Raw genomic sequence first — 13,334 nt, forward strand, 5'->3', positions numbered from 1 at the left:
TTAAGTATCATCTTTATACTGCTATTACAGCAATTTATTGTATAACATAATAGCAGGGTCCAAGCTTAAAAGGACAGGTTTAAGAGTTAAGTCACACAGTGAAGAGAAGCTTTTAAGAACTGCTTTTCTATGAATGCCTTCAACACCTCAGACAGGTTTCAGCTTAATTAAGTTATGAAATGAAGTTGGGGCAACTGCCGCAGCGCCTCACCTAATCTCTTCCTGAAATTCTCCATTAGAGAGTGACACTCAGACCTTGAACATGTTTTTATTCAGAAAAGCTTAATCATCGCATCATGAACGACGTGAAAAATGCCCACGCAGACGATCAATAGCGCACTCTCAAGACAGCTGCGTCGTTTTAGGCACTTCCGTGTCAACCCCAGGTGACGCACGGCTCAGATATTCTAACAGCAACGTACACTGACACAGCTGATCTCATTAACATATTGTACATGGTGTTGCCCCAGCACTGGAGGCACAGATGGGTTGAAAGTGACACTGCTGTTTCGTCTTGTTTTTTGGACGGATGAAACCATTCATAGCCAGCGGGTTCGAATGTACTTTGCTGATTACACATTCATTTAGAAGCTTCAGAGTTAGCAATAAACAACCACGTCTTACTGAGTGTTTCCATTCCTGTCTTGCTCATATAGAGCGATTGAGCATGAGGTTAGAACCATCTCGTCAAAGCACTGTGTATAATTAAACACTTTGATCTGTAGACAGAATCCAGCTTGTATCGTGGGCTGCCACTGCATGCTTGACTCTAAGGACTATTTATAATTGAAGGAAATCACACTCTTCAGAATATGGATATGATGTTCAATTATAGTGTATCATGCCAATACATCCTATACTTCGTGTCAATGTGGGAGGAATCCATTAAGAATTTACTTTAAAGGGAGACTCCCCACTTACACACAGAGAATTCACAGATTTTGGCAGAGACAATCAAATCTGCATTTGTGAGCAATTCCTCACAATGCCTGAGCCAATACTTTAGTCAGCGTCGACGCGCCGATGTGCAGCCTGCTCAAGTGAAAATGAATTGCAGGCTGACTTTTTGTACTTAGAGAATGTTTAGCTCAACAAGCACTACATTTTCCTCCTTCCAAACAAGGACAACATATGCTGCACATCCTTGAAATCTATCACGCATACATACACAGTCACCTTTAAAATCTTTTCTCATTTGTTTTATAGGGAGGCGCACATCTGTGTAATGTCACAGATGATTATCTAAGAACAACTTGTCCTCCCTTCCAGCTATACAGACTGACGACTGAAAGATAAAATTCAGCCGTGTTCCAAAACCAAATGAGCTTCGTAAAGAATGGAAAGGAGCATGAAAAGTGTGGCGCCACCTGTGACCCTGTAGAGTAACGTCCTGGAGCACGAGAGGCGGTGCCTTTTCCAGAGCCGATGGAGCTGTCCACACTTTTGCCACTGCAGCAGTGGGTACGCAGGCATTTTCCATACTCCTTACGCACCTGTTTGAAATAAAAGCACAGGTACAGCATGTACAAGCCACCGATTAGACCAAATCCTCTGGGCATTTCATGGTTTTGGAGATGCTCTTCTGGCATATTTATTGATATATGACTCAACTGATGGCACTTTACAAGATTTCACACAGCACATCTTAAGAATGAATCCATACCTTCTTCTGCAGCACACAGTGGAAGATGAAGATGAACATTCCCTGCAGGGAGTTGAAGATGGTGAACAGGTAGGCCATGACCACCGTGCTCTCGTTGACATACATCAGGCCAAAGGCCCAGGTCAGGCCCAGAAGACAGAGCAAAGCAATGGCCCCAATCACCCATGATCTGGAATATGAACAAGCAGCCATCTTACAAACTGTTTTTAGAGAAAACATGGAGGTATGGCTGATTTAAAAGCCACAACTTCAGTGAATAAAGAATATCCAAAAGAAATCAGTTTAAGGTCATTTGATCCACAGTTAAGAATCAAGGTTTTCCTATCAGAGGGGAGAGAAGGCACAAAACAAATGAGTAGGAAGAAGCAACTGATGAGAAATGACAGTGGATTTAATCTTCATTTTCAGTTTCCAGAGATACCTTTTCCTTTCCTTACTTGCCCTCTTTAAAGCGACTCCATTGACTGCTTGAAAAGCCACAGATGATGATAAAACTGCTGATTCATATATATACGATAATGGAGGTCTGTAAAAATGAAGGGTAACAAATATGGCATTTTCATTAGAAGACTATTTACATGAGTACATTACATGTTGGATTGTATTGCCTGAGGGTTGGGATAAGTGTCTTGTAAATTCTTACTCAAGCTGAAAGGTTGAACTGAGATAAATGCCCTTGAGAACGCCAAGTCTATTAAGAATGAAGGGCTCTATCTTTATGCGAGCGTGTTGCGCAGGGAAGTGGCACTTTTTCTTCACCTGCACCCTTTTGGCATTTTGGTGACTCCCTGTGCATCGCAGTAGGCGAGCCGGAGTTCTGATTAATATCTGATTCTTGCCAGCATCTTTCATCCACAACGGCCCGCATGTATGAAGATCTTCCCTTTGAGTTGATTAAATCCTCTTACGGCTATCTGAGGGAGGCAGTTTTCCTTCTGCAGCCTCTAATTTGAGTGGCATGCTTTGGCAAAGCATAAGAATAATCAGGTAAACATTATTAAGTATTGTGCAAACAATACCTGATTGTCTAAAACAAGGACAACATTCTCTGCTCTTGTGCACATCAGGGGTTGGTTATATCTCAGTTTTCTGTCTTCCAGGTTAATGTGATCCACATTAATATCAGCATGTTGAGAGTTGGAGGCCTGCTCAGATAGAGGTCGACTTACAGCTGCTGTGAGCAACACAGTATGGTAGATCAGAATCATGGCAGTTGATACTGGTAGTGTGAAGACTTGGGTTTTACTCATTTATTTTATGCAATGTCTCAGTCTTTGTGGACTGCGATGTTATTTATAACTGCAAGTATGGCACCGGCTGTAAACATGTTTATTTCTGCTGTAAAGTTGGGCATTTTAATATGGAGGTCTATGCAGATTGACTCAGTTTTGGAGCTAGCCTCAAGTGGCTCTGGTTGGGAGCCACAGCCTTGCACTTTGATTTGTGAAAGTAGTACTGTTATGTGCTTATCCAGATTGGATATAGGTAGAACAAAAAAATACAATGAATTAGCAAATGGAAGTGCTGTATCTACATTACAGTACTAATATATCTATAGAGTGCACAGCGAAGATACAGGTGCCATTTAAAACTAATCTTGCTTGTCACATCTGTCGGCGATGTATGTCTCAGATGGGACTGCGGTGCGCACACTAATGTGGCCTTCAACATGAGTGAGTACTGCACAATAAATCACGTTAATGATTCGGGGAGGCAGATAGATGGATTTGGGTGCAGATTTGTTCATATGGAGGAGTGAATGAAAGATGGCATTGTGGGAAAATGGCCTCTTCCAATTTTGTCTTACTTGATCTCAGGTTCATAATCCTGATAGCTGAGCAATGTGACAAGAACAAAACAACAACATGAAAACAGGTCGAAATAAATCAAGTCACATTACAAAGAGATGGAGAGGTGTCATCCAAAATGTGTGGTCATAAACATAATGCAGAGGGAAACAACACAACAAGAGGGAAGGTGGCTTATTTTGGCAGTGGAGAGCAAAACTACATTCACAGCATCCTCATCCAGACATCAAGGCCAGACATTCATACATTTTGGGAGGGGATTTGTTAGTGATTTACAAGTGATAACCATAATTATCTAGCTTCACAGAAGTATCCACTGTAGCTCCCCTCATAAATGCTGGCAGACCTTCGCATTTAAGCCGTTATAAATGGGCCAGGTGTGCGGCAAAATAAATGATTTATGAATTCACCGGGGCAACCATTAAACATAATTTTCCCAGGGCTGTCTTAATGACCTGGTGGGAGAGGTACTTCATCAAGGCGAATGCCCCCGGAATGGACACGGAAACACAAGCAGTGGGCACAAAGAGAACAAAATATTGTCTTCTAACTGGTGGCGGCAGCTCTGTTCAAAAAATGGTGGATGATAGAGACGCAAGAGGTCATAAGAAATGCGTCCAGGAGGACAGGATATGAAGAGGCTACGACTCATATCGCACATGGCTTATCTTCTTCTGGAGTTATCAGATAAATATGAGGGTGAATTTGAGAGCTGCATGGAAGGAGCCTTGAGGCAAAACTTCTGAGACTGCAGAACAGTCGCTGAAAAGCATAACGGCTCACCTCCAAATGAAGAGGGTGCGTTTCAGTTCTTTCCTGTCAGAACTGTTGCATGCCTGAAAGCTAATATTAGCAATAGGATAACGGTCGCAGAAGCTCTCAGCTCATATTTCTAGCATCATTAAGTTTTAAAATGTTTATGCAAAGTGTAGAATGTGGCAAGGCAAAGCAAGTTGTTTAAGAATAATTCTAATAAATGCGCGTTTGAATAGCATTGAAGCAACAGAAGGATTTCAGCTCATCTGTGCTCGTCACAAAACCACAGATCCATCTGAATGGTTGTGCAGTATATACATATACTATCCATCCCTGGGGGCTGCAGTGGAGCCCTTCTCGGCTTTCCAAGCACAAAAAAGTGAGAGGCGCTTTATTGTGCTAATTGTCGAAAAGAAACACCAAAAATGAGCAATTTTAAGCAGAGAACTACTTCAGACTGTGCCATCAAATTACCACCAATTTCCTTCAGAATGACTTAATTTGCAGAGGTGCCATTCACTGCAAAGTCGGAGATCATTTATGTATGAGCTTGCAATTGGTCAATTCAAATCTGCATAGAGACATTTTATAGGCAGTTTCTGTGGGAAGAAGAGGACGAGCTGTGATCAACCTGACACGGTCTTAATTATTTAAGCAAAGGTATGTTTAAAATGCTAATCACCTCAAAGTGTTTAAGGCATCAATAGCATAAAGTTTCTGATGGCGGCAGAGACATGTTTTATCTTTGACATCATCCTCATTAGCATATTTCATTTGATGTCTCTTATCTGCATAGGGAGGAAGCTACACAAGTCACAACTGACTCGAACAAATGCTCAGTCCATCATGTTCTAAATATACCGCATTCAGAAGAGAGTTTGGTATTTAAAGTCACATTGGTGCAAAAGTCATGTTCTAATCCATGAATCACAAGGCAGTGTCAGCCGCTGTCTCCATTATGGGGTGATGAGGGAAAAAACACGTCAAACACAATATCAATTTTACTCTACACCCTCTACTGAGAAATGTTGCGTCTTACCAGTGCCATTCTACAATAACACATCCATCATAATAACGGTAGCTAAAATGAAGAGGGGGGGAAAAAAAGTGAAGAAGGTGAAAAACAGAAAGATGTTAAAGATCACAGCATAAGATAAAAAGGCAGGATGTGGGTGCTAATCAAAAGAAGAAAAGCAGAGCAAGAGATACACAGTGAAAGAGAGATGAAACGTTCATATTAAAACAAGGCGGCATGATGAAATCTGAACAGAAAACGTGACATCAAACCATAAAGAGGAACCAAATGGCAGAGAGATGAGAAAAAAGAAGGCACACCTCATTAAACGAAGCTAAATTGACTTAATTAACCTGCGGTATCATGATCGTCAAATCGGTTCACCTTGATAACATCGACGATGATGTTCAGAGGCCATTTGGTTTGACTCAGTCGTAACAGTAAAGGCTGCAGTGACTGCCACGCCACACTGGACAAATATCTGGCTTTGATATTTTACAGTGTGGAGAAAAACACAAGGATCAAGTAAATCATATTCCAATCCATGTTAGACACTGAAATACTTCATTTTCATCATACTTACCGATTATGACTTGTTTATGATGAAACAGAAGTACCACTCGAAGGCTAAGGCAGGATGTGTTTGGCTTAGCAGTATTGTTCAGCCAGCAATACTAAACGCAGTCTTCTCAATGTGTTTGTGCAGCCGCGTGTTGAGTAATGGGTCTTGACTTAAAAACTGTGTCAGATGAATGAGGACTGGCAAAGGCAGCACAGCTTCATACCATTTTCCAATGGTCAACTGAAACATTGCAGGCTGTTTCCAAGTCAGTAAGACCTGAGGTCAGCCGGTCAGTTGTTTGCTACATTACAGGAGGCCAGTGTAATATATCATATGACACTGAGAACTCCAGCAGTCAATACTTCGCTGCAGAGCAAACCATGCAATGTATCATGTGGGAGCAAAAAGACGGCGAACATATATAACTGGACCCTGAAAATGTTGACCACGTATACGCCAGCAAACTAGGAATTGTATACCTATAGACAAAACAACTGTGCTGTATTTATGGCAGAGCAAGTTTTAAAATGCGTCCTGCTTTCAGTATTTTGGATTAGTGCTGTGCTTAATGCACCTGCTGTTCTGGTCCAGTCTGGATCTGTATCAAAGCGCTCTGCATAGAAATCTATTTCCACAACAAGCCTCAGTATATAATCTATGGAGCCAATCAAGGTGCTGCATGTGGTCTGTCTGTATTTCTGCACGTGTTTGAACCACCATGTTTGAGATTAGGACTGTGCAGTGCATAGTTTGTCCATATGGCACATGTGTCGGAGTGTAAACATGGACATGCGGGTCCCTAAGACCGGAGCCGCAGCTTATCAGAATCCACATTGTGAGCAGAGTCCCAACAGTGCTGGCGAGTGTTCGGAGAAGGCCACGTGTTTTATTGCATGAAAATGATCTGAAAGCACAAACCTATATTCACATCATTTACAAGTCAAGGCTCGCTGGCTAACCTCGCTGGCTGTGTCAACACGTTCTGCAGCTGCAACACACTCCTCTCGCCATAACCCATTTTCAGTTCTTTCATTGCTGCAAAGTGCATACTGCTGATTCACATTTCCTGTTACAAGCCAGAATGAAATAGGAACAAAACACATAGCCTGTTGTATTTCACAGAATATGATGAAAAACGTGGAGAAACGAGGCAACACTGAATGGCTGCTACCATGTGCCCACTGTAGGAGGTGTCAAATTTGGATTACCATATTATTATTAACAAAGCAGGAGAGTATAGAGCATCGTTAGAGCTTTGAAGAAAGGAGCACATCAGACATTTGCAAGGCTTCTGTCACTTTTATGAACAGCTGAATCAGGATTCGGTTGGACCAAGTCCTTTACAAGTACTTGGTAACTACTTGCTATTTTCAAACCAGTGATTACTACCTTTGCTTGCACTATTAAAATGTAAGAATGTCATAGCTGCTAAAGACTGCTAGGAAGCATCTGTAGCACCGTCTAAAACCAATCATCTACAGTAAAAGGAAGTCACTGTAGCATCCAGTGCTGTAAACTTCCAAAAGTAACAGGTCTAAGGTAGCGATGGTACGTTAAACTTGACTTCCTATTTGTTATAATTCAATGAATCACTTGGTTTTATTTACATATGCATAGAGAGTTAGGAGTGGTCTTCTAATTGAGAATAAGTGGGAAAAACCTAATCGTTGTAGCTGATGTTTCATGGCTTTTAGTCAAGAGGTGCTAGTATGGTGTTTTGTAATTCAGGTTGTATTATTTTGCTGAAATGTAATTCGAAATCTGTCCAGTTTACATCAAACAGCCCTTTATCACACATCAGGTCAGAGGTGCTGACCTCATTCCGTATTTCTTTTACTGGTCACTCTAAACGGGTCATTCATTAGCAAGCTAACGTTCTGTCAGTTCTGTCAGCTACCTGAAGGTACTGGGTGTACTGTACATCCAACTCAGAACAGGGGTCAGTCTGCACTTAAAAGAGCTGATGCAACTGGCAACTACCTCATTCAAGGGAAGATCGCAAAGCTGCAAAATATAGTAACTTTTGTGTATCTCAAAAGTGACAAATCTTGTGAAAGCTAAACATCTTTGTCGCCGTCCAACTGCATGTGACCTTGAGGTGAATGTAATGTAAGTACAGGTCACGCTTTGGCCCCGCTCAAAAGCAGCACTTAAAAACCACGGCTCGGCTCAGGAACATCCTGCAGTGAATTCGTGATGGAAAAACACATTGCACAGTACACTGTGCCATGGCGCAGCGAGAGCAGGCTATGTCATGCTCGCAGAAGATTGTTTTTTTATGTGTGTATCACTGTGCTGAGAGGAGCGGGGCAGACAGGGCCACTGTGCTGAGACACAACCAGTGATGTGATGCCACAAAAAATAGCCAGAACGCCGGCCATAAAGTAGACTAATGTGTCCGGAGTGGCTTCAAAAAAAACGAGGCAGACAGCAAAAACAGAGCAGAGACCCTTATCCATCATAGCAAACAGGCAGCAAAACAACTTTACACCATCTGTAGAACGAGTCTGCCCTGCCCAGGTAGCTGGAGCTTACATCAAAGACAATGACTGAATATGCTGTGTCATGCTACAGGGTAAAGGGACCTTTAAAGCAACTTCTAACACTCTTTTTCTATATCAAATCAGGCTTGTGGATGAAACTTTTGCAAGTGTAACTGAACCAAATACCTTTGGTATTTAAAGCTGCACTAATCTAAATGTTTATAGTAACAACGCATCACATGATGACTTGAATGAGAAAAGGGTCACTTGTAATGACAAACCCACAGAGAATTATCAGCCAGCACTGCAACACCTGTGGCTCAACTCTGCAAAGCATATTAGGATCTTTCAGCTCATTGTTTTGGTGTAATGGACCACAGACTATGGACAAAGTTACCAACTAGCTAGTGCAGGCATTTAACAGCTAAAGAGCCAAATCTTTTGCTCAGGAGTTGGTGGAAACCAAAACAGAGCTAAAAATAGCGAATACAAGATGTGTGTGAATTCTCTGCACGACGTCCTGCTCTATTCACACGTCAATCAGACACTGCACAGACTGCAGTCAGGGGTTGGCGTGTTAAAGTCTGTTTAATATCTGGTCCAACTGATTTGGACATTTGTATTCTCAAACGTGGCTCCTCCGGGTCATGTCTACATACGTTCAGGGTCGCAGAGCATGTGTGGAAGGGATTTAACATTACGATGTAACCGTGATGGATTACAGTCGAGCAAGTTCCAAATGTCTGCTGATTGACTTTGGTATCATCTAAAAATGAATGGAAACCTTGTGCGGAATACAAAAAAGATCCAAATGACAGGAAAATAAGCAGCATTGTTTTTAATGCATAATAAATCAGCTAAACCGTGCAAAACAACTCATATGATCCTTCAAGACACACAGACAGATTTCTCATTATTCCAGAAGGGTAGAGCACATGTATGTATTTACTGAATGTGCACAAACATGTTTCACCTCTAAATATCTTGCCTTAAGTAAAACGATTTTATCTGTAACATTAATAGAAACCTTTCACCGGCTGAAACTTCAATTACCTGAGCAAGACTGAAATGAATTCCACCTGTACAGCGAATGTACAGCACGGTATTTAAACTTTGACTGGCAAACCTCTAAACACCAAAGAAACTGAGTTTTTATACTCATTATTATCCCTTAAGCTTTCATTTTATCTGAAAGCAGCCAGGCAGAGGCAGATAAACAGATTCAAACACACTTAAAACACACACGATATGAATATTCATCTGCGGCATGTTGACACCCAGATAACACCGGGTCAGGTCTGTCAGATTGTCTCCTGGCCTTTTCTTGTGAACAGTGTTCTTCAGATAATGACGGAGACACAACCGAATACCTGTTTGATTTTAACCCCGTCTGACACAACCTTTCAGCATAACGGGAGGTGCTTACCTTGCAGGCTCAGACTCCCGGACCCTTGGGTTGGATGTTCACAACCTTAAGTGCTTTTAATGAAGTTTCAAAATATCAAAGGGGGAAGCAAGATAAAGTAAATTGCTTGGGAACACCAGCTTGAATACAGAGTACCATCCAAAACGTCGCTCTTTAACCACAGATTCATTAACCGGGGGGTTCATTAAAGTGAAGGAAACAGGAGGAAAAGTCAGCTCAAGCCGAGTCAAAGCAGATACAATTCAAGGGTTGGCCGATGGGTGCAAGCGAGCCCACCACGCTCATATTGAAACATTCTTTCCAACGTCACAAGGAGTGCTATTTCTGGATGGCTTTAATGGATATCTAGGTGATCTGAGTGCTCTTACTTGATGTTGTCCAGGCAACCAGAGTCTGGTTTCAAGATGGCCGTGTGATGGAACATCTTGTAGAGTGCGATGCCCAGGAAGATCACATTGAGCTGAGAGACAGACAGAGATTCACAGAGGCAGAGAGAGAGAGAGAGAGAGAGGGGGGGTGGGGGGGTGAAGCTTGTATGTTTCCTGTTTCACTTCCATTCATTTTAAATCAGAGCACTTTGTAGCACAAAGCTGGAACGCTGCAGCCAGACTCGGTTTCCCACTTTGCCAAACAGAGCGCAAAATCCTATGAAACCTCCATGGTGGTACAACAGACTAAACAGGGAACGGTGAGACAAGACAGCTGCATACTTGTATGAGGGAGCCTTTCCATCTGACTTATTCACACTTGTCTCATCATATTCACACTTAGAGGCAACCACAGGGAATAACTGCCACTGCTGCTGCATTCGTTTTCTTCTACAGTTTCTACATCTGGGAAAAAAAAAAAAGTATTTGGTGTTAGTTGAAATTCTTGTCAAATGCTTGAGGAACTTTCAGCATTTATATTATCACGCTCCCTGCTACATCACAAGCAAAGACAGCTTTTAATGGGTGGCTTATCATTGTATTTACAAATTGATGGGCCCTGTTTGCCATAAAAATAGGGCACTTTTTAATTCACCTTCCCGCTCCGTGCGAGCGTTCGCTCCAGATTCCAGATTCAAAAAACAAGACTGTGAAATAACACTGGAAAACAAACACACGAGGAGGTGAACTTTTGCACCTGCGCTTGCCAAACACATTGTAATTAGCAAGAAAAATAAAAATGGTCTTGTTTGTCTGCTGGATATCAAAAAAAAAAAGTTACATTTAACAGAGCCACTCTGGTGTATCTCATTATTTTCTGTTTCTCTGTGAGTCAGTGATCACAAAAATAGAAAATGAGTCAAATCTGGTCGCGGCATGTGGGTCTTTTCAGAACAACTCTTCAAAACATGGCGTCAATTATCAAGGTTTCATTTACTTTACTGGTTTTTGCAGGTGACACTCAGTTAAAACGAGTGAGCACAAAAAAAAAGATTTCACTCTTTGTAACTGCTTGCAATGCATCTTTGTCCAAACCCTCGTCACAGTCCCAGAGGCAGAGTTGGATATGAGCTCTAGCCTGCTTTCCAACATAGATATTCTTGTTTGTAAATCTAAGAAAGAAAGGAGTGAGTCATGAGAGACACAGAGATTCATTGTGAATGATTACACCAAACTGGAGCATGAAAGTGCATTATGCATGTTTGGATTTACATCCAGCCGGGCAGGAGTTGTATTATTTGTCGGAATTCCACATTTTTGGTTCTGCATGACAAGAATTTCTTATGCTTTTTTTTTTAGCTGTTACGGATGTCTAAAAGCTAAACAGCAGAGTTGATTTACTGATGGAACAGTATTTATGATGATGGCTGATTTGTGTCTTGGAAAATCAGGAGCGCATCTCCTGTGCCAAAGCAATATTTACATCTTGGCATTAGCTTCATTACTTAGATGAACAGCAGCCTGACACCAGATTTAAAGTAGCTGGATCGATAAATGAGCGTTTTTTTTTTAAGAAAATTAAGGCTGTCCTAGTTGGGAAAGATACAGAAAGCGTGTGCGTCCCCTTTGCATAACGCTTGTGTATCTGCACCCGGAGCTGTCTGCGCATCTGCGAGGAGGAGATGCAAAAAGGTAGTGGAGTACGAGTTGGAAGGGGAACAAAATCAATCATAATCGCAGTGCGGATTACTCCGACACTGCATACTGAGCAGAGTTCACTCTCTTTCTCGGCTCCCCCACCCCCGTCCCCCAAAACTGTCTCAGCCGGTGACTGCAGCCGGGTGACAAACTGCAATATATTCTCTACACCCCTCATTCGTTTTTCTGGACGGCTTTGTGCCCGCCGGTGGCATACATGCTCAACAGGGCAGAGAAAAGCGGGAGGATAGGAGCTGGAAAAAGGGATCTCAGTGGACCATTTAAGCGCCGACCCGCAGGCTAAGTAGGGTTAATGAGCAAAGGGGGGTGGTGGTGGGGAGTAGGGTTGGTCACGCTTACCATAATTATCAAGGTTGCTGGTCCTATAAAACTCCAAATGAAGTAGGTGTCCAGGCGAAGCCAGCAACTGCAGTGAAAGAGATAGAGTGAGATGAAAGGGCGATATGAAGAAGGAGAGAGGACGGTGAATATGAGAGGGAGAGGGAGAGAAAGATTTGAGGTTATAGCTTTATACTCCTGTTCAGAGGATATACATCAAATGGAAGGCTGGAGTGACACAGAGGAATAGGCTCTTCAAAACACAGATCGCCGCAAGGGGCTCGAAGAATTATGACCAGCAGGAAGAATTTGGAGGAAAGGGAGCTTTTAGTGTCAATGACAGCAACAATGCCGGGCTTTCATAACCAAAACAGGTGCAATACTGAAAGCACAGACAGGGATGGGATGTCGCTAAAGCTATGAAGCACCCCACAGGCTGAGAGCGACCAGACTTTAGCTTGATTCTGTTTCACTTTCTCGGGTTAGGGTCGCAAATTACCATTATAGATGATAATTTATGGATGATTCAATTAGTTCTTATTTGAATTCTCACTGTATCACTCCAAAGGAATTGGACTGACCTCGACCCTGACAGACACGGCCACACACACACACACACACACACACACAGTCCTTAAACACTCAACAAAATGTCTTACATGTTCATGTTAGCTGCGATGACACTGCAGGACTGCTATAATTACATCAATAATTAAATAACGTGCTCTCCTGACCTCACACTTCATATCAAAACATTACAGAGAGACCGTGGTCATCTCAGCTGAGTAACACTCAAAACAGAGCAGAAGTAACGGGGCCGGTGGAAGGTGACAGTGCTCCTTTGAAACGAGGGGGGGGGAGAGAAAACTTTGATTCATGACCTGTGGTTGAATTATTAATCTTTTAATCTCCGCTGCTGCAGCAGATAGACGCCTCCATTTTTGGCCACTGGAAAATTACAGTTCATACAGGCGCGTTGTCATTGAGGCTGACAGAGAGGGGAAATTGAAGTGGCAGAGAATTAGCTGTGATTCAGGAGCATTTTAAGGCAAATTGAAGTGTATGAGCCACTTTAGAGGGACACATAACTGTGCTTCAGACATTGACTGTGGCAAAAAGTGCTGACATACAAAAACGTGCATCTGAAAAATGTGGAGCACCGCTTTGAAATGAGATTTCTGATTAAAATGTAGGTGTCTTTTTTCCCCCCATAAAG

At 42.2% G+C, this 13,334-nt stretch overlaps 1 protein-coding gene across 7 annotated transcripts in view; it reads right to left on the reverse strand.

Annotated features, from left to right (window-relative positions):
- LOC143316988 (adhesion G protein-coupled receptor L3) overlaps positions 1 to 13,334 on the reverse strand; it is a 201,521-nt gene that overhangs the window by 10,159 nt on the left and 178,028 nt on the right. For all 7 annotated transcript variants that reach the window (XM_076724885.1, XM_076724884.1, XM_076724887.1 and 4 more), the window contains exons 18-21: positions 12,140 to 12,206; positions 10,082 to 10,173; positions 1,664 to 1,832; positions 1,368 to 1,493 (exon numbers count right to left, since the gene is read on the reverse strand). In XM_076724885.1, coding sequence (XP_076581000.1) covers positions 1,368 to 1,493; positions 1,664 to 1,832; positions 10,082 to 10,173; positions 12,140 to 12,206 — 454 coding nt within the window. The remainder of the gene's footprint in view (positions 1 to 1,367; positions 1,494 to 1,663; positions 1,833 to 10,081; positions 10,174 to 12,139; positions 12,207 to 13,334) is intronic.

Source organism: Chaetodon auriga, chromosome 24, assembly GCF_051107435.1.
Source record: "Chaetodon auriga isolate fChaAug3 chromosome 24, fChaAug3.hap1, whole genome shotgun sequence".
Classification (NCBI taxonomy): Eukaryota; Metazoa; Chordata; class Actinopteri; order Chaetodontiformes; family Chaetodontidae; genus Chaetodon; species Chaetodon auriga.